The 22,961-nt window shown below is 35.0% G+C and overlaps 1 protein-coding gene across 1 annotated transcript; it reads left to right on the forward strand.

Annotated features, from left to right (window-relative positions):
* Positions 1 to 2,425: 2,425 nt before the first annotated feature.
* LOC127500069 (P2Y purinoceptor 3) lies at positions 2,426 to 20,988 on the forward strand. Its single transcript, XM_051870958.1, has 2 exons — positions 2,426 to 2,572; positions 15,829 to 20,988. The coding sequence occupies exon 2, from the start codon at positions 15,850 to 15,852 to the stop codon at positions 16,825 to 16,827; it is 978 nt and encodes a 325-aa protein (XP_051726918.1). The 5' UTR covers positions 2,426 to 2,572; positions 15,829 to 15,849; the 3' UTR covers positions 16,828 to 20,988.
* The last annotated feature ends 1,973 nt before the right edge of the window (positions 20,989 to 22,961 follow it).

A 22,961-nucleotide genomic window follows, 5' to 3' on the forward strand; every position in this document is an offset into this window, starting at 1 on the left:
TCATTATATATATATAAGTTTAATCTCATTACTAATGAAACATTTTGTTTAATAGGTTCACTTGAATTTGTATGTATCCAAAACATCTTCCAGTTAAGCTGAGCATTATTGCATTTGCTTAAAATAAATTTGACACTATATGACCCAGCTTCTGTTGAAATATTCATTCCAGCTAACTGAAAATGATGGAAGAATGTTTTCATAAACAGTAGAACCTCTTGCAGTCTAACATTTGCCAAGTTTTGAGAGATTTGTCTACAGTTGCCAAGTTTTTATTTTCATACTTTTGGAGCAACATCATTTGTGTGAAAGGAAATTATAAGCTTGTTTTGATCAGTTTGTTATGTTTACATTTAATCATTTAGCAGATGCTATTATACAAAGCGACTTCAAAATGAGAACAATAAAAGTTATGCAAGAGGGCAACAGTATGTAAGTTTTATTTTAAATCCCAGTTTTTTCTAGCACAGTGCACGTAGCAAGTTATTATAATTTTTTTATAAACTAAAGAGAAAAACAGAATAGAAAAAGAACAAGTAAGTGTTGTTACAGTGTAATTGTTTGCATTTAGTGAATCTAGAGTTGGTTTAACCCTTAGGTGCTGTTCGGGGTCTTTTTCACCCCAAATGATGTTTGCTGAAATAAAAAATAAAAAAATGTTCTCTGTACAAATGGCATGAGAAATTGTACAGTTGTCAACACTTTCTAGATCTACAAATAAAAAAATAAATTGGAATTTATTGAAACAACACAGAACGCACATAGACAGAAATGAATTTAAACATCCTTTAAAACATCCACAATACAAAATGATCATGCTCTACACACACACACACACACACAGAGAGAGAGAGAGAGAGAGAGAGAGAGAGAGAGAGAGAGAGAATCCATGTGCTTTAATTGCTCATTTCTTATTTCTGTTCAGTTCATTGCATTTTGATGTTCATGTCGTGTATTTGTACTCAATATGTAATATAACTGTTAATTTCTGTTAATTTTTGTTCTGTTTATTTAGTAACTGAAGTGTAAATTACATTTGTAGAATTATATGAAAAACAGATGTTTGAAATAAATGATAAACTCTAAAGACTCCAACTTTTCTCTTTGTAACATCTTGTTCAGGTTTGATTCTAATCATAATGTAACATTTACTGAAAAACTAATTTCTTTCAGTACAAAAAAAATGCTAAACTTTGACAAAAAGTATTTTTATTGTTAGAATTGTGATTTCATAATATGTAGATATGAATCCAACCAGAAACACTTGTGAAAAGATGTCTTTCAGTCAGTCAAATAGCAAATAGTGGAGCTCTGCAGCCATCTACTGGATAAAGTGATCATTTTTTACTTTTAAAACTGCATTTTCTAAAAGATTGGCAAAAATCTTACACTAAACCATGTCAGATTATCCATGTTATCACCATGAATGAAAGTTAGAAATGTGGGTCTTTTATAAAGTGAATGTTACATAAAAAGCTGTTTTTGTATAAGAACCTATTTAAAAAATATTTTTTAATTTATTTATATAAATTTACAAAATATCATAAATCCTCCAAAACCTGCACAAATCTGGAGTAAAAACATTAATAAACTGTGTAAAATTACATTTGTTAAATATATATATATTTTTTTTTCTTACAAAGTTACATTTTGTAACAATTGAGTGTACACCCCAAATGAGCAGCTCACAAGGGTTAAGGACATCTCTGAGTACTCTAAGTATTACATTTCACTCAAGTATTCTCATGGGGTTATGCTTTAACTTGTTCTTCGCCTTTACAAATGAGCAAAAACATGAGCAAGTTTTTATGGATCACAAAAAAAACAGTTACCTGTACTGCTTTTTAAAATTAGTCAGCTGCAGAACAGCTGTGAAACTTTGGTTAAACCTTTTTTTTTTTTTTTGCTGAAAACAGAAACCACCTGCCTGCAGGGCAAAATCATGTAGGCTACAAAAGACTGATAGTTTGTTTGTTGATTTCAATGGTAGATTATGCTAACCAAACAGTGACAAAGCAGCTGTTCTAACTTGGGGGCAATTTGAGTTATTATAACATTTCTATGTTTATCCCCAAGCTTTTTGTGAGATAATCAATACCTAAGCATTATGTGCCATAGGCTCTATATAGTAGCCTATACATACATTTAACAACAAACATTTTCAGATAGGCTATTCTTCCAAATTTCATTTTCGCTTTCAAAAGTATTTTATTGGCTGCTTTACACACAAAATTACCAAGTAAAAACAATTATAGAAAAAAGTTAAGCTCTATATGTACATTACCACGAATTCATGAATCAATTCATTCTGTGGAACTTGTCAACGTCGTTCAGCCAATCAGATAAGCCTACTGTGCTGGACGTAACGTTACGTAAATATTATTAATGAGACGGGGGCGTGTTACTGCGAGCATGGTGTCGATGACGCGCACGTCTAAAAAGAAGAAGAGAGCGGTGCTGAATTATTCGATTCTTCTCTTTTCATGGTCTGAGGAGATTCACTTTTACTTCGCATACAGAGTTTTTGTTTACCAGTGATCAAGAGGGAAATAACTAAAGAGTGGATGCAAAGGTAAGTTTAGGAAGCAATTTAAACACTTTTACACTTACTTTACGATAATCCAGTGGCAATCAAAAATGAGCATTTTGATTACAAACATCAGCTGCTTATTCTGGGCAATTCATTGTGATGTTTAGCTACTTATGAATGCAGATACTAATGAATGCTAATTCCTAATCCAGGTTTTGTTCTTTTAGATATATAATCTTTTTTATAATGTTTATTTTGCCTTTCCTAGTGTTACAAAATTTACATAGAACTGCACTATGGCCACAAATAAATGTAAAACAGTTAAGCATAAAAGAAACCAGTTTTAATTGCAATAACAAATAAATGCAATAGACCTACCCATAACTAATAATTACCAACGTCTGTTGTTAACTATTCAGATTTTATATTGATAATTAGGATTTTATATAGTGTTAAAATGTAAAAAATAATGCTCTTAATAAAAATGTTTGGCTTTTTTTTGTCATATATAGGGTGAATTCAGGTTGATTGGGACATTTTTTCCAATTCATCTCAGTGGCAAAAAGTGTCCCAATAACCCTGAATTCACCCTAGGTTTTATAGGTAAAATCTTTTTACATTAAAAATGTAACTATTTGCGGAGAAATCCGTTTCCGTCAGTTGTACAGTTTCCGCTCCACACCATGTCATGTTCATTTATTTTTGTCCAGTTAGTGCAGTTATGCAGTGATGGAATTCATGTATAAAAAAAAAAAGTATCATTCTGACCTGATTGACATTAACATCTGTATAAACAGCTCTTTGGAAGTACGATGCAGGATTCCACTGTAAGTCATTGTTTGCAGTGTGGATTCCAGTGGGTTAGTGATGCTTCAGTGAATGGCTTCTGTGTTTCATTTATGTGCTTGGAAAGACACTAATGTCTCATTAGGTTAAATAACATCATGGTGTGGGTAGAAATGTGTGTAGAAAAGAAAACATTGTAAGAGATTGTTGATCCAGACCATAATCTTAAATAGCTTCCTTTTTTATATATATACTTTGACCTTCTTAAATTCATAACAATGGCAGCCAGTGGTGCCAAGGGCAGTTTGTATCCTCAACGAAGAGAAAAAACACAAGCCAATCTCTAAGAAAAGATAAAAGAGAACAATGCCCACTCAGAAACATGACTTTCCTTGTCAAAGGTAATCCACTGTTATCGGTTTGTCTCAGTTTTGCTGTGGGGAAATGTCACCACATAATGTTGCTTGGAAGCAAACCCTTGCTTTAGTGTGCTATTTTTGCACCTGACTAAGTATGATAAATGCGTGCAAGGTGAACAACCCTCTTACCACCAGTATCTGCTTCCGTTTTAATGTCCACAAACTGACACTATCACTCGTTTATGTTGTATAACCAGGGTTCACAGTGTTTGAGATGATTTGTAGTTATTGTCATTGCAAGGATTTGCAAAATTAATGAGTCAAATAAATGTTCAAGACCTGACAGGATATTTTTCATTTCAACAGTTGTTTTGTTTGTATAGCAAGTCTACTTTAAAGAAAGCTTCAAGTTTCCAAGAAAAAAGGTGTGGAAGAGGATGTTTGGGAAATAATATATGCCTTCAACATGAAAATAAAACCATAATGCTCTCTTTCTTTAATACTATCAATCAGAAATATGTCTGAAATTTGCGTAAGAGCTTGTAATGTGAAGTAACAGCTAAATTAAGACTCTTGTGGTCTCAGGTTGCTGCTCTCTGGTCCTCAAACGTTCTGTTACCGCCCCTGGCGATATTTGCATAGGTGTCACAAGAATATATGTACTCACAGCTAAACAGAACCTCATATACAGCGCTCTCAGAACAAATGAGTCCAGATTGGGCTCTCTCACAGGTGGAAAACATGGATCTTGCCACCAGACAGCTGACAGCTATCTGTGTTTGCTTAAATCAACAGACATAACCACCACTCCCTCTCCGTTCCGCTCCTTGAAGCTGTGTCGTCTCAAGTAAACATTGTTACATTAATGCAGTTAAGATTCATGTCACAATCTACCATAATTATGACAATCTCCAGCTGCGTTCTTGGGCTTACTGTTTATTTTTGACCATGACTATGACTTCGTGAAAGGACTCAAATGACCCTAGGACACAGTAGAAGAATGACACTTTTCACTTTATTTAAACACTTATGTTAATTGTTAATGAAAATGCAACCATCACTGTTATATTTGGCTTAGATATTTGCTAAACTTTGATCTTTGAATCTACAATTTTTGCCTGGAAGACAACAAAATTCATATAGACTCGGTATAGGTGCTTTTGACTTATGTCCCGTCGTGACTTATCAGTTGTTAAGTGTGTTGTGTAGTGTACTGACTCAGTCGTTAGATTTGTGCTCCTCTCTGACTGTCAAAGACTAGAATCTGATTTCCAGTCGATGGAAACAGTCTTTATGTGTGTTGAGTTCAGTCTAAGTATGTTTACATGACAACGATGTACTAAAAAGAAAAAGTTTTTCCTTTTACTGTATTATGCATGCCAGGCCAATAGTTGGTGTTGTCACTTTGTAGAAAAACACTATGCGCCCATAGACTGACATGACCATTTTCACAAATTTGCGTTTTTGTACACAGAAACAATAATGGTATCTGTTTAAAAAATTTGCACTTTAAAACCCATTTTCAAAAGTTTGGGTTTTCAGGCCCCCAAAACGCTGTTGTCATGTAAATGATCAACCAAACCAAAAAAAGTTAACAGTTTTAGTTGAAAAAGGTGTTGAAAACGGCCCCTTAGAATGTTTCATCTATAGTTGTTAAGTGTGGCCCCAGTTTTAGCAATCTGGCAACCACTAACACTCTAGCAGCGGCCTGCAACAACCCACTACACCACTGGCAAACACATAGCAACACCCTAGCAACCATCTAGAACACTCTTGTAACTGCATAGCAACTACCCACACCACTCCAAAAACTGCATAGAAACACTCTGGCAACACTCACAACACCCTGGAAACTGTATAGCAACAGCCTAGCAACCACCTAGAATACTCTGACAGCCGCATAGCAGTGCCCTGGCAACCACTCACAGCATCCTGGAAATGACCCTATAGGTCGTTTTTCAAGGATCTTATTACGACCTATATTTACGTTTTAAAGTCATGCGCCCTCTAGCTGGCGTAAAAATAATGACAGTGTCATGTTACGTCTGTCGTTATGAAATGATGTATGACTGTTGTTACCAATCAAAATGTGTGTTCATTTAAATGCAATGTGTGGACTTTTTACACCATTTGTCCTATTTCCATTTTGCAAAACTCATTTTTTTATTAACGACTACACCCACCCCACCCCTAAACCTACCCTTAGTGGTTTATAGTGCATATACACTTTATGAGCACATGCATTCCTTGGGATCGAACCCATGATCATATGATTGCATATTGTTGTATATTGCAATGCTCTGCCAATTGAGCTACGCGAAACCCGAAATATGACGCAGATAAAAGGGAACAATGCATTAAAATGAAAGTGTCCTGTTGTCGATAGGGGCGCAACTTTAGTAAACGCTCCTCTGGGTCGTATTTCAGGGAAGTGACAAACGACCTATATGGTCGTATTGGTTGGAGAACATGTTGGGATAAAAGCAACACAAAAGATACAAAACTTACATAATATTAATATAATATATAACAAATATAATATATAATAATGTGAAACATAAATATTATGTAACGTAAACTAAAATTGTGTTGACTGAAAAACGTGACAGAAACCAATGTGATTGTATTTGAAACATTCCTCTTTTCCAGAACTCAGTGTTTTAGTTTAATCCCACCCGAGGCCGGTTTTCTGCATGGTCAGACGTGTGTTCCTAAACCTGTCTAGACAAATCCAGCATGCTGCTTTCATTCCATCTGTCTATGAGATAAATGAATAAGACCTGGGGCAGAAAATCTTCATGAAAATCTTTAGAAGTTCATAAGAATATTTCTAAGTGCAATTAATGAAAATCTCAAATATTTTCTTAAGAACATCTTAATTTTCTTTTCTTAAGAAGAAAATAATAGGCTTTTCAACTGGCTTGACGGGAGTTAATCAGTCATTGTCATGCAAATGCATGTTTAAACTAGGCTATCAGGCTAATCAGGTATCTGTAGCCTATGCTATGCTAATACATAAGCTAAATAAAACAGACATTAAAGGGTTAGTTCACCCAAAAATGAAAATAACGTCATTTATTACTCACCCTTATGCCGTTCCACACCCGTAAGACCTTCATTCATCTTCAGAAAGCAAATTAAGATATTTACTCGCACTACTGAACTCGCATGAACTGATTTAAATATGTTTTTAGTACCTTTATGGATCTTGAGAGAGGAAATGTTATTGCTGTGAATGCAGGCCTCACTGAGCCATCGGATTTAATCAAAAATATCTTAATTTGTGTTCTGAAGATGAATGAAGGCCTTACGGGTGTGGAACGACATGAGGGTGAGTAATTAATGACGTTATTTTCATTTTTGGGTGAACTAACCCTTTAATGATCATTATAACAGTTCAAAAAGCATTTATCATAACATGATTTTGTAGGAATTGTAATCAGACATGAAAGAGAATAACTATTATAACTAACTATTAATAACTATTGTTTTTTAATTGCTTTGGTGCAATTTTCACAAGCAATTGGTACATTTTCAAAACTCTTAGTACTAATATCACAACAGATCATCAAAAGTGTACTTTTTTTCAAACATTTCAGCATGTTTTCAATTGTGTTCGTACAATACACTAAATCACAAAGTATCCGTTTCACTACGCAAAATAAGTGTTTCATCTATATAAATGTTTTATTCATAGTAACTGCCTTTCATAATGCTATAACTATCAAACTTTTCATTTGCATCTCTTCTCATTCAGTTTAATACATTTATCTATTATTTAATCCAACTGATCTTAATGGTTAATCAATGGTACATATATAGATTTCTATAGATACAGATTCTGTATATATAGTTTCATAGTTTCTACCTTGTTTGCAATTAAACCAAATGTTCTCATCACATATCACAACAATCTTGTGTTCTGAAACAATGATTATGTAGAATGAAAATATGTACAACTAGAATGAAAGCAGGAGATCAGGTTTTCAAAGAATGACTAGCTGTGTTACAAGTGTGATCAGTTTGGATTTTTGTACTAAGAGTTTTGGAAATGTACACCTTACTTGTGAAAATAGTACCAAAGCAAATAAAAAAAACTGTAAAAGTAATTTGAGCCAATGAGATCACTTGGGCTCCTAACAGAGACCCAATTTCGAGGGAGGACCTGATTTGTCCATTCCGGTCCTAGACTTCTGGGGGCCCTAAGCAAAACTTTATGACGGGGCCCCTGTCAGTGCCTAAAATTAATGATATCAGTGATGTTTCGATTGATTTATATTTCTAAGCTTTTTATTTTTATATGACATTAAAACCGCAAAAGATAAAAGTATTCACAAAAGAAGAATTTACTATAAACTATAGTAAATAAATCTAATAAATCTAAAAATGACTGAAGACTGAAAGACAAAACACATTAAACTGGCAAGTAAAATTATATCCAAATTTTAAATGCTTTTTGAAAAGCTAAATCTGTTCACCACATAAAGCGATAACTCCTCTTCAGAACATTTGGACTAAACCACTTAATTATGGATTTGTTTTACGATCGCTTTATGAACTTTTTGAAGTGTCAAAGTGGTAGTTGTGTAGCTGTCAATGGAGGGACAGAAAGCTCTCAGATTTCATCAAAAATATCTTAATTTGTGTTCCGAAGATGAACAAAAGTCTAACGGGTTTGGAACGACATGAGGGTGAGTAATAAATGACAGAATTTTCATTGTTGGGTGAACTAACCCTTTAAGAAGTTATTTATGATGATTTTTAAGAACATTCTTTTCGGGAATATGTATACTTCTTAAATTTTATCTTAAAGGAACACTCCACTTTTTTTGAAAATAGGCACATTTTCCAACTCCCCTAGAGTTAAACAATTGAGTTTTACCGTTTTCGAATCCATTCAGCCGATCTCTGGGTCTGGCGGTACCACTTTTAGCATAGCTTAGCATAGTTCATTGAATCTGATTAGACCGTTAGCATCTCGCTCAAAAATGACCAAAGAGTTTCGATATTTTTCCTATTTAAAACTTGACTCTTCTGTAGTTACATCGTGTACTAAGACCGACGGAAAATGAAAAGTTGTGATTTTCTAGGCCGATATGGCTAGGAATTATACTCTCATTCCGGCGTAATGATCAAGGAACTTTGCTGCCGTACCATGGGTGCAGCAGGCACAATGATATCACGCAGTGCCTGTGACCCCCTGCTTGAACAGGGAGCGTGCCTGGCAACCATGGAGACATTTGTGAGAGATGCTGCGTGATATCATTGCGCCTGCTGCACCCATGGTACGGCAGCAAAGTTCCTTGATTATTACGCCGGAATGAGAGTATAGTTCCTAGTCATATCGGCTTAGAAAATCACAACTTTTCATTTTCTGTCGGTCTTAGTACACGATGTAACTACAGAAGAGTCAAGTTTTAAATAGGAAAAATATTGAAACTCTTTGGTCATTTTTTAACAAGATGCTAACGGTCTAATCAGATTCAATGAACTATGCTAAGCTATGCTAAAAGTGGTACCGCCAGACCCGGAGATCGGCTGAATGGATTCGAAAAAGGTAAAACTCAACTGTTTAACACTAGGGGAGTTGGAAAATGAGCCTATTTTCAAAAAAAGTGGAGTGTTCCTTTAAGAACAATTTTAAGAAAAAAGATAAGAAGTTTTTGGGAATACAAAATATTTTTCATCTTTTTTCACAACTTGGAAAATAAGAGGAAACTGGCAGTTAAGAAGAATTTAATACTTAGGAATGTTTTGTGAATCTAGATGTAGATCATTGAGATGACCTGGGGTGGGCTAGACTAATGATTTAGGAATCAGAGGAATCAGGCACTTTAGCAACAGTTACTCAAGACTGTCTATGCAGTCACACTATTGCAAGATCTCTGGATTAAAGCATTCTGCTAAATACCTTGCAGGTTTTATACTGTGCAGACACACACAGACACAGACTTAGACAAAGAGATGCTCTTGTGAAACAGAATGTCTCATGTTGGTTGCACAACACTTCTTCATAATTACGTCAGACTCAGAAATGAAAGACAAGAACTAACAAAGTAAAGAAAGTCTTGTCCACTGCAGCAAAGCTTTCACTAATCATAGTGTAGATTAGCTTGTAAAAACGAGGTATTATGCAATAAACCCACATTTACTGATACCATTTCCTGCAGTAATGTGTATTTTTGGTATAGCCGGAAATGAAAGCTTTTACTTGAACGTTTACTTGAATGTCAGTGAAGGCAGCAAGATTTTGTGAAAGTTTCTGTTTTGCATGTTTACACACTACATAGACCTATTATTTTATCCTAGCTTTTATCTGACTTAATTTGGGGACTTTTCTCAGGAAATATTGATAATAATTAATTTAACAATTCCTTTAATATTAAATCAATGTAGCATGTAATTCAATGTGTAATCGATTGAAGTGTAACATTATGATATTCATAATCTCTGTTCACTTTTTATATTTTTGTTTTGATTTAGATTACAATCTGATGAGAGAACTTTGATAGGATCAAATTAAATCAAAGTTTTAAAAAATTGCATCACAGATTTCAGTAGTTTCAGAAGCTTCTGTGAATGGCTTTTCAGCATTTGTTTAATAGATATGGTTTTACAAGTAGAACACATTGTGAATGGAGACTTTGAGGAGTCTTTGTCGCCACCTTTAATCACCGTTCTAGTAAATTCTTTGCTTTCTTTGATAGGCACTTCATTTGAATATGAATCAACTCATTCAAAATGGGAACTGAAAGGAGTAAAAGAGGAATGTAAACTCTTTCTTTTCCTGTCTTTAGCAGACATGTCTCACATGATCAGCAGGATTCTACTATCTAATAGTAAAATGTAAAATGAAATCATTTTAAGTCTTGTGGAATAATGCTGCATTCCAGACAGCTCAGAATTTGGATTTTTCCCACCTCAGTCTTCGAAATAACGTCTGGAATGTCAAAGTCGGACATTCGACCTGTGAACTCAGGGTATATCGATCAACCCCAACCACAGAAAGACTTCCAAGATGTTGGCAAGTCCTGCTTCCAATGAGCATAAACATAAAAACAAACTTTAACATTAGACATTAAGTTTATGTAATAATACTTCGTTTTTGCGATTTTATGTTGTTTTTATTCTGTTTTTGCCGTAATTGACACAAAAACACAATATGTTCTTGTTGTGTCGACATCATGTGGTCATCATGTGAACGTGACGTCTGATTGCCTGGAATTCACTGAGGTCTGAAGTGGGACATATAATTTAGGATATTCCCACATCCAGCCTCATCTGGAACGCAGTATAAGAACTATGATGTATAGACAAAATGGCCGCCCTCAACCACTGAATCAACCAATAGTGTGTGTCTGAAAGGGAATGACGTAATAGCATCATATGACACCATTCATTTGTTCATGATTTATTACAACACATAAAATGGTATTTTTGTAACAGGTTACTTTAATGTTGAATAATTATTTAATGAATGAAATGAGAAAGGCCAATTTTAATTCCCTGTATTTATTAATATTCTTGCCAAATGTTGTCCAAGTGCTACAAAGTACTTGGTTCAGCTCTTTGCAGATGCTTCTCTATAATATTTGAAATGTCTTTTTCTAAAGAACTTTATAAAAGGGTTAGTTCCTGTCCTTGATTCTGATTGGTCAATAGCTGTGTTTTATTCACGATAAAACATGGCTATGACCGTTTCACCCAACAGTTTTGTGCATCACTACATAGCACCCTTAGCAACCACTCTTGGCAAAGTAAACTGTATGTTCTCAATTGATATTGTTCATTCAAGCTTACTGTATTATGTAGAAGAGCATTGTGAGAAAGAGATTGATTGAATGAGTGTATTACCTGCATTCAGATTTAGCATTTTCCTTCAGGTCAGTCCTATGTTCATAATAAAAAATCTGTTTAAATGTCTGATGTATTATCCTGTCCTTTTAACAGTTAAGGGGTTTTCCGTGACTGACAGCACTAGTCAAAGCATTTGTCAGTTGCGTCTTGTTCCGTGTTTACAACAATTCAGTCTTTTCAATGTAAAAGTCTTCGCTACTGACTGACACACTCATAAAGACAGTCTTTGCCGCCATCTAATGGCGTAATAATGTAACTTCTGTTGCTGTTCACGGTCAGGGACTATTTTTTCCGGCAGAAGGAAGGCTTTTAGTAAGAGTTTACATGAAAGTTGCATTGTTACATATTCTTGGCTTTAATATTTGTATTGTGTGATAACCGTTTCAGGTTGCCACATAATACAAATACAAAGTCACGGCTGAAGGGGTTGCAGGCCTAACAACGCCCTTCAGCCATGATTTATTCATGATACAGCACAGCCTCTTGTACCTTATTGCTTACTTATTACACGGCTTTCTGAAATGCTTGAATCTGATTGGTTAGTAGCAATATTCCGAGGTCTGCTATTGCCTGCTAATTGCCTGACTATTGACACATATCCAAGTAATATGAATGAAATTAATTGTTATCTTCATCATTGATTTTTATTAATAAGTTGTTGTCAACCCATGATTAAGTGACGGCCAAGTATGTACCATCTGACTTGTGTCATCATGCTATTCCTAACTAGGTTAGCATACGTCTCCAGCACTCTTAAATCATTTATGTCTCAAGTTGAGACATAATCCTAACACTTATGTACTTTTATGAATCACACTTATTCTTAAGTGTAGAAATAAGAGAAAATATCATTCTTAGAATTTTGACACACTTAAGACTAAAATTTTACTAAAGTTTTTTGCATACAGCCCCAGAATTTTAAACCCAAACGTTTATACATTCTAAAAAATGCTGGGTTAAAAACAACCCAAGTTGGGTTAAATATGGACTGGGTTGTTTTGAACCAATGGTTGGGATAAATGGTTGGCAGTTTTGTTTAACTCAACTATTGTTTAAAAATTACTATATGGCTGGCTTAAAATGAACCCAAAATAGGTTGGAAATTGAAAATCAGACACATAATTACTACAGGCAACAGTAATAATCAAAAGGTGAACAATAAGCAATTAAACAAATGTTTATTATTTAATTATTATGTATTAAACTTATTAATACAAACCCGATTCCAAAAAAGTTGGGACACTGTACAAATTGTGAATAAAAAAGGAACGCAATGATGTGAAAGTTTCAAATTTCAATATTTTATTCAGAATACAACATAGATGACATATCAAATGTTTAAAATGAGAAAATGTATAATTTTAAGGGAAAAATAAGTTGATTTTAAATTTCATGGCATCAACACATCTTAAAAAAGTTGGGACAAGGCCATGTTTACCACTGTGTGGCATCCCATCTTCTTTTTATAACAGTCTGCAAACGTCTGGGGACTGAGGAGACGAGTTGCTCAAGTTTAGGAATAGGAATGTTGTCCCATTCTTGTCTAATACAGGCTTCTAGTTGCTCAACTGTCTTAGGTCTTCTTTGTCGCATCTTCCTCTTTATGATGCGCCAAATGTTTTCTATGGGTGAAAGATCTGGACTGCAGGCTGGCCATTTTAGTACCCGGATCCTTCTTCTACGCAGCCATGATGTTGTAATTGATGCAGTATGTGGTCTGGCATTGTCATGTTGGAAAATGCAAGGTCTTCCCTGAAAGAGACGACGTCTGGATGGGAGCATATGTTGTTCTAGAACTTGGATATACCTTTCAGCATTGATGGTGCCTTTCCAGATGTGTAAGCTGCCCATGCCACACACACTCATGCAACCCCATACCATCAGAGATGATAACATCTTGGGTTGTCCTTGTCCTCTTTAGTCCGGATGACATGGCGTCCCAGTTTTCCAAAAAGAACTTCAAATTTTGATTCGTCTGACCACAGAACAGTTTTCCACTTTGCCACAGTCCATTTTAAATGACCTTGGACCAGAGAAAACGCCTGCGCTTCTGGATCATGTTTAGATATGTCTCCTATTCAGATACTGATTCAATTAAAGTTGATACTCAATGATAACTCAATCTCCAGCGCTGTGATAAAGCATCCACTGAGCAATAATATTTTCTTCTGGATTAGCATAATTCAGAGTGCTTTGTTTTGAGCCTTTATTGAAAGGATAGTGGACAGGTAATGAATGAGATGGATCAAAATATGAATTTATTGATTTTGATGTTTGGCTCCATTTTAAACAATTTGGGGTAAATTGCAGCATTGTGGGAATGAAGTGTTTGTCCACCATTCTTAATGAACCATACATTAAAATGTAATGTGTATATAATATAATATAATAATTGAGGGATCACGAATTGAGGGTTGCAGCAGGTGAAATAAAGAAATGGATTTTTGAGCACAGCAGTAACAACAAAAATCAAAGTTAATAACATTGATGGACGATTTCGAAACACTGGTTCATGAAGCTTCGAAAACTTTACGAATCTTTTGTTTCGAATCATTGGTTCGGAGTGTGTTTCAAACTGCCAAAGTCACGTGATTTCAGTAAACAAGGCTTCGTTACGTCATTACTGTTTCGAAATGTTTTAAAATTTCAGTGGTTCACCACTGGTGGCGATCTCTGTGAACCCATGAATCATGCAGATTCACTGAGATCGCCCCCCATTGGCAAATCATTGAACAAGTGTCTGTCTATTACCTGAGTATTAAGTGTCTATTACCTGATCTCTGATGAGTTGTACACATTTGTAGACGTCTTAATGTCTTAATTTGTATAATTAAAAGGAATAATAGTAGTTAATAGTCTCTGTTTAGCTGGCCCATCCATAGAATAAATAAAACAAGCCCTGAAAATTGATAAAAGAATACATATTATACAGACACTTAATATTTATGATTAGTTAGTTGCGTTTGATAGATTATACTTTCAATAAAACATTTGCAATGGATTCGTAAAAGCTGTTTTTATGCATGTTTGTCATGTGTTTTTGTTGCATTTACACTGTTTTGACCAGCAGGGGTCACCAGCGTGTGGTGTTTCGAACACTTCGAAACAATGAATCATTTTGCGAAGCAGTTGGTTCAATTGATTCAAAGCTTTGAAAAGCTTTGTTTCTCCCATCACTAACTCAGGATTTCTCATGAATAAATTCAGAACAGAACAACCATCTAACACAGATGAGAACAGACAAAGAACTGAACAAAACACAGAGCTTAAATACACTCAAACCAATAAAGGGAACGAGCAACAGGTGTGACTGATAATCAAACAAGGAACAAATCAAAGCAAGGAAACTCCAAGAAAACCAAAATTAAATGAAACAGACAAAACCCACCCATAACAAAAACAAACACAGATAACCTAACAATATAATATAATATAATATAATATAATATAATATAATATAATGGGGACTAATCTATCAACTAATGAATTGCAGGAATATAGGGAACAAAGTCAACAGGTACAGGAACTAGAAAAAAACCCCAAAATGGAACATACACTTGACATTAATAATATAATATAATATAATATAATATAATATAATATAATATAATATAATAAAGTTCATTTTAAGACTATGATTGGCTGAATGTACATTATCCCGCTTATCACACACCTGGACATGAAATATTGATTCAAGTTGAAATGATTAATTATTTATTATTATTTTTCCTTTATGTTATCTTAATGAAAAAAAAAAAAGTTGATTGTGTGAAACAATCAACTTAACAAGTTGAACACTGCAGCTATATAGTACTATTTATATACTATTATGATTTATTCATATTTTGAATTAGTTTTTATTTTTTATTATTTTTTTGTTATTTTTATAATTTTAGTTTGTTTTTTATGTGATTGTCATTTATTATTATTATTTTTTAAATATTTACATATAGCTTTAATGTATATATATTTTAGTTTCAGTGATTTTATACTTCAAATTAAACTTAATTTATTTCAGTTGCAACATTTCTAATTTTGTTTAAGGTTTTTCATGTAATATTTCATCCAATATTTATATTAATGAAAATTATACTCCAAAGTATTATGTTGTCTGAGGTCATATTCACTGAAATTGCTAACTTTTTGTCATTTTTTAAAAATGTCTATATAGTTTTTTTTAACTATATAGCACCACTCACATTTTCTTCAGAGAAAGTAAAAATCTATTATTTAATAATTATCCATGCATCTGTTTATGTGCAACATGACTGATGTCTAAACATTTCTGTTTTTCAGAATGTGAGAATATCCATTAAGATGGCATCTCATAACCATTCCAGCTCCCTTTTGCCTTCCTGCACCTACAAGGAGGACTTCAAGCGCTACCTTCTCCCGTCCGTCTACAGCCTAGTCTTCATCTTTGGACTGCCGCTCAATTTCATCATCATCCTGCGGATCTGGGGCTCACGGCGCGCACTGACGCGGACTAAGATCTACATGCTGAATCTAGCTGTGGCGGATTTTCTATACGTCTGCTCCCTTCCGCTTCTCATATACAACTACGCCAGCAAAGACTACTGGCCGTTCGGCGACTTCACCTGCCGTTTGGTTCGCTTTCAGTTCTACAGCAACCTGCACGGAAGCATCTTCTTCCTTACCTGCATCAGCTTTCAGCGTTACCTGGGCATATGCCATCCGTTGACGCTGTGGCCTAAACAGGGCGGACGCAGGCTGGCCTGGTTGGTCTGTGCTGGTGTTTGGGTTACTGTCGTCCTGCTCTGCGCCCCCACGTTTGAGTTTGCCGCCACCGGCATCCAGCGCAACCGCACGGTGTGCTACGACCTAAGCATTCCCCCTCGTGCACCTGAATACTTCCCGTATGGCATCATCTTGACCTGCCTGGGCTTCATCGTGCCCTTTCTGGTGATTGTGGTGCTGTACTGCAAAATGACGCGGGTTCTCTGGCAGGTCGGCGAAGCCCGAGAAGCCTCGGCTGTGGAGAAGAAGAATAAAGCCATCAGGATGATCATCATTGTAACGCTGGTGTTCGCCATCAGCTTTTTGCCGTTCCACGTGACAAAGACGCTTTACCTGCTGGTGAGGACCCTTCCTACGGCCCCCTGCGAGCTGAGGAACCTGCTGTCTGTGGTGTACAAAAGCACAAGACCCTTTGCCAGCATGAACAGTGTTCTGGACCCCATTCTGTTCTACTTCACCCAGCCGCAGTACAGGCGCAGCACCAGAAGCCTGCTGCTCAAAATCACCTCGCTGAAAGACAAGAGTGTCAAAATCTGACTAGAAAACACCTGGTTTTGTCTAAAATTACTGTATATTAAAAGGTTAGTTCACCCAAAAATGAAAATTCGTTCATTAATTACTCACCCTCATGTCGTTCCACACCCGTAAGACTTTTGTTCATCTTTGTAACACAAATTAAGATCTTTTTAGTGAAATCTTAGAGCTTTCTTTCCCTCCATTGACAGCCTACGCAACTACCAATTTCAATCCCCAGAAAGGTATTAAAGACATCATAAAAGTAATCCATGTGACACCAATGGTTCAGCTCAATTTTATGAAGTGACACAAGAGCTTTGTTTGTGCAAAAAAACATAATTTATGACTTTATTTACAAAATATTAACCTCTACACATGGGTGTTTTGCGTTAATGTGCGTCGAAGATTAATACTTTGTAAATAAAGTGGTAAATTACGTTTTTTTTTCCCCTGCAAAAAAACCACTCGCTTTGCTTCAAATTGAGGTTAAACCATTGGTGTCACGTAGATTACTTTAATGATGTCTTTACTACCTTTCTGGGGCTTGAAAGTAGCACAGTAGTTGCGTAGGCTGTCAATGGAGGGACAGAAAGCTTTCAGATTTCATTAAAAAGATCTTCATTTGTGTTCTGAAGATAAACAAATGTCTTACGGGTTTGGAATGACATGAGGGTGAGTAATTAATGACAGAAATTTAATTTTTTTTGGGTGAACTAACCCTTTAATGCAAGACATTACAGCCAAATACATTGTTTTTCATACATTGGACCATTTTGAGATTTTAGGCTATTTTGCTTCCATAACTTTTCTTCTTTCAGACTAGTCAAAAGAACATCCAAAATACACATTTAAATGTTTATTTTAATACTATTTACATTAGTAGATTTACAAATACATTTCTTTAAAATATGTATTTACAAATACATATCTTTTTTTTAGTTTTTTCTCCTGAACTGAATCAGAAATCTCCACTTCAGCAGCTTTACAGTTTTGTTCCTATCTATATTCTAATTTTACAGACTAGTTTGTTCATATCATTTGCCTGATTTATATAACATTTTATTCTTAATAACATTTCTTTTTTCTAACTGTTGGCAGTATTTTCTGATTTATGGAGAGGAGATATCCAAAATATCCTTTGTCAACCAAATGAATCAAGAATTTTAAATCTGGCTTTATCCATTGTTCAGATTTCAGTTTTGGAAATGTACACAAAAGAGTGCATTTTTAAAAAGATAAGGCATCATTTGCATATTTAAACAACATTTCAGAAAACTTGAAATACAAAATTTCATGTCTTTATGTACTGTGATTAATTACCTGGAGGAGTATGGTGATATCTATTAGTTAAACAATTATTTACCTGTGGTGTCTTGCGTTAAGATAGACTAAGCAGGTTTTGTGGTGTCGAAACAAAACAAAAAAATGTCGATATTTATATACAAAACATACAAAGCGTTTAGAACCTCTACTGTGAAAGTGTTGCATGATTGTTGAAGGAAGTGACACTTTTGATTGATTCAGTGTTGCGAAAAATCATTTATGATGATTGGAACATCATACATCACCCATTGGACATTTGCATTTGCTTTGAGTTAGGGAACAGCCCACCAAAGCATGTGCCAGTCTTGGCAGGTTACTAGTGGAGCTGTGAGCTCGTATCTGAGGGGTTTGAACCCTGTGAATGGCAGCTGAATGAGAGGACTAGTTTGGTTGATCCAGTCAAGATCAGCTGATCTCTCCTTACATGTGAAAAGTGAAAGGTGCATTTTATGAACATTTTATGAGGACAATAAGATATAAGAAAAGATGTAATTGCTGATATAAGGATTATAGAGCTGAGAAATCAGAAATGTTTTTAAGCAAAGAGGATTTTGAGTGCAACTTAACAAAATAATTGTTAATAATGAAGTTGCATTAGTGGAGAAAGAAAAAAAGCATTTGTTTAAAAATGCAAGAAATCACCCATTTATTATTCTTATTAAGAATTAAGTGTGTGTGTGTGTGTGGTACCGTTCAAAAGTTTGGGGTAATTTTTTTTTTAAACAAATTAATACTTTAATTCAGCAAGGATGCATCCTGAAAATAATGTTTCCACAAAAAATATCAAGAATCACAACTGTTTTCAGCACTGACAATAATCATAATGTTTCTTGAGCAGCAAATCAGCATATTAGAATGATTTCTGAAGGATCATGTGACTGAAGACTGGAGTAATGATGCTGAAAATTCAGTTTTACCATCACAGGAATAAATTACATTTTAAAATATATTCAAATAGAAAATAAGTCATTTTAAATTGTAACAGTATTTCGCAATATTACTGTTTTTACTGTATTTTTGATCAAATAAATGCAGCCTTGATGAGTATAACAGACTTCTTTCAAAAATACTTAAAATTCTCAGTGGCCCTAAACTTCTGAATGGTACTGTATATACATAGGTGCGTGACACCCCCTTTGAAACAGTGATGTGTGGAATTATGGATGAGAAATAGACACGAATAGAAGCATTTGGAATGGAAAGAAAAACACCATCTGTTTAACATACTACATCTGCTGCACATTATCTGAAGGACGATCATTATCAGATGTTTGATGGTTTAATAACACGTTGTACAGATCAACATCCTTATGAAGTGACGTCTTGTCCTATTAGAGAAGGATCTAGTGTTAACAACAACACATGTACAGTGCTGTGCTACTTTACTGTCATTGTATGTTGTGTTTGCATGCAGTTTAATCGCAGCTGTAGACCTCAAATGAGTTGAAGTCTTTAAATTGAAGCTTCAACGTGACCAAAATCTACAAAACCTTATCAATACCATCAAGATAAAAAGCTAGAGAGCATCAACACGGTATATTTGAATGTGTTTGGCCAGTATTATGTTTGTGAATTTTTTATGAATTTTGTCTTGTATAAAATCTATATATCTGATATATCTGAAGGGCAAAGAAGAAACTTTTCCATCAATGTGCATGAACATGAAGCAAAATAAAATAAATTTGTTTAAAGTGGAATACTAACATAATGCATACTATGCTGCAATCACTGTATACTACATCCTGTGTTTTTATTTAATTTGTTTGTGAAACTATATGCATTATGCAGTGATAAATATTTCAAACAGAAGTATCCTACACATGACCTTTCCATGTTGAATATTTGATTCATCAAGTGGCATTCAGTTATCAAAAAAATGGTTATTTTGCATTTTTGGGTGTTAAATGCATACAAACAATTTGCATACAGTATACTAATAGTGCAGAAATAGTAGTATAGTATGCTATTTTAAACATATAGGCTACACGGTTAACTAATGAGCAACTTCAACTTACTTTGAAGCAACAAGCACTTCTGTCTCAGACATTGTGAATGGCCAGTAGGTGGTATATTTTACCAAGGCAAGATTTTGTTGTTAAAGCAGATGTGATGTTTGCACATTAAACTGGTCCTTTGCTTTCTGCTTATAAAAGGTCAAGCCTTATTTGAACATTTACAGCGAGAAAGAATTTAAAGTAATTTTATGAACATGCAACTTTGGGGCAAAATTTATCACTTTGCCCATATAGTAATGATGAAAACATACGTCACTGTTATTCAATATACTTAAAGTCATTCCATCTGTGTCTATATTGTAGTACATGCATACAAAATATTTTTCAAGTAAGCAGTTATTGAACACTTGTATTGTCAATGTTGTGCAAATATAAAATGACAATTAACATTATCTGACAATTAATGTTTGCTTTTGACATTGATTTATTCATATCAAACACTTTGTGTAAATAATTTGTAGAATCTCTAGATGTACGAAATAAGTATAATATTAAATGAAAATATTCAAATCTATGTCCTAAATGTAATTTATGATCATTTATGAAGTTTTTAATGAATGTTTTTGTTGTTGTTATGTGTAATTTGGATTTGTCAAATTTAATTAATTGCCCATTGTGTTTTTAACCTGATATGTTGTTTGTCCAGTAAAGACAAATCAATAAACTTCCTGTCATATTACGCAACATTCAGATTCAAGAAAGACCTACCCAAAAAGTACTTAAGTTTCACTGTAATATGTGTAAACTGTAACTATGTTGCACTGTAATATGTATAAATGTGATTGCATTACATAAGAAAAAAACAAACCGGGCATCTTAATAAAAAATTATGTTTGAGCTTTTATTCCAACTTTTATATTTCATGCAATTTTCAGTGGACGCACACACACACAAGTGACATTGGCTGTCTTCATTTTCAACACTCTATTGTTGAATCTGTTGTTTTAATTATCTTTTTTTTTTTATATCTGTGAAAATGTGTTTTTCTTAAAAAGTTTGTTTTTTTAAAGACACTTGGTTTGATATTTTATTCTCTTAAAGGGATAGTTCACTTAAAAATGAAAATTCTGTCATAATTTACTCACCCTTAGGTTGTTGCAAACCTGTATGAATTTCTTTCTTCTGCAGAACACAAAAGAAGATATTCTGAAGAATGTCAGTAACCAAACAGTTGATGGGTCCCATAGACTTCCATAGTATTTTTTCCCCATACTGTGGAAGTCAATGGGGCCCATCAGTTGTTTCGTTACCCATATTCTTCAAAATATCTTTTTTTGTGTTCTGCAAAAGAAAGAAATTCATACAGGTTTGCAACAACTTGAGGGTGACTAAATTATGACAGAATTTTCATTTTTTCGGGTGAACTATCCCTTTAAGCATTGACATTCATACAGGCAATTGTATACGAGTAAACAAGAATATGACCACTAGAGTGCACTCTAGTCGTGCAAATAAAAAGCAAGGTAGACGAAAAAGAAGAGAGAAAGAAAAGAACCCTTCGAAACAAAGGACTGCAAAAGTTTTTACTCTAAAGCTAGTTCATGGACATTCTGTAGACAAACATTGCTTTTTGTTTAAGAGGCAATAACTAGATTTATCTGTCTGAGCCTCCCCAAAGCTCAGCAAAGGAACTGAAGATGATAATTTGTTCAACGGTTTCCCATTGTGCGTTTACAGACTGACGCATAATGTCAGCATTATCTTCTTTCTCACATCAGAAAGAGGAAAAGCTGGATCCCCCCTCATATTCCCCAGGGGTCTCTCTCTCTAACCCCGACCCCATGTTTTAGTCCCGCCCTCAATCCAAGGAACTATCTGCATGTAAAAAGCCACAAGTCACGGAAACCCTTAATTGTGCCTAAAAAAAGGCTGAGCGCACTTATTCAAGCTGGAAGTAAAGGATGCGTTTGAAGAAAGACAGTCGGCCAAGGAAATGGGATTTACTTTGGAAAAAGTACATTATTCAAACGTTTCTCTAGTGTTTGTTGGGGTGAAACACTTGGGAGTTTTTTGCTCAAACTTTGAGCTCTTTATAAATGCATGTATGGACACTAAGGGAGGCAAACATGCGCAAAGGTCTGGGGATATAACTCTGTTTTCGTAAACAATCTCATCTGTTGTTTCTTAAGTTTTTTTTGTCCTCCTCTCCGGAAAACACTGCCAAGCAACTTTTGTGGTTAAATGGGGGCATTGTAAGTTGTTTTCAGGGGGGGTAAAGGCAACCACGGATAAAGAAGGGGAAAAAAAGTGCGGACTATTTATCAATGAACTGAGAGAAAAGCAAGAAAGACAAGTGGGAGGACAGGCATCGCAATGGCTGAAAGGGAGATTGAGAGAAAAGCGTCTGTATATAGAAGCGTCTCTTTCAAAAAGTTGGAGAGCTGGAGCGCAAAGAAGCGCAGATCATTTGGAGAGGATTTGGATAGGTGCGGTGCCCTTCCCCCAGACGCCGTAGATCACAGCGCGCAGCCATCACAAGCGACGCACGCTGTTTCTGTATCCAGAAAAGTTTCCAAAATCTCAGCGGCCAGCCTCTCAACCGCAGACCTCAAGAAAGCGTCTCATGGAATATCGGTTCGTGAGCTCTCTGAGAAGTTCATTTTGAGCACAGCCGGGACACAGAGCTCCTTAGTAAACACTGGAAGCGTTAAAAACACAATAAGTACCGAAGATTCGTCTTTGAACGAGAGTGGCTGCTTATCCAAGGAGTTTTCGGAGTCTGCGAAAGAGAAACTCAGAGACAGTAACAGATATTGCTCGGCTCAAGAGTCTGTGTCAGGATCGGATTCGGACAGAGCAGATAAACACAGGCTCCGG

This window comes from Ctenopharyngodon idella, chromosome 18 (genome assembly GCF_019924925.1).
Source record: "Ctenopharyngodon idella isolate HZGC_01 chromosome 18, HZGC01, whole genome shotgun sequence".
NCBI classification, from domain to species: Eukaryota; Metazoa; Chordata; class Actinopteri; order Cypriniformes; family Xenocyprididae; genus Ctenopharyngodon; species Ctenopharyngodon idella.

What these genes read in the sequence shown, in the direction of transcription:
- LOC127500069 (XM_051870958.1), top strand. Translation starts at nt 15,850, where the DNA reads ATGGCATCTCATAACCATTCCAGCTCCCTTTTGCCTTCCTGCACCTAC.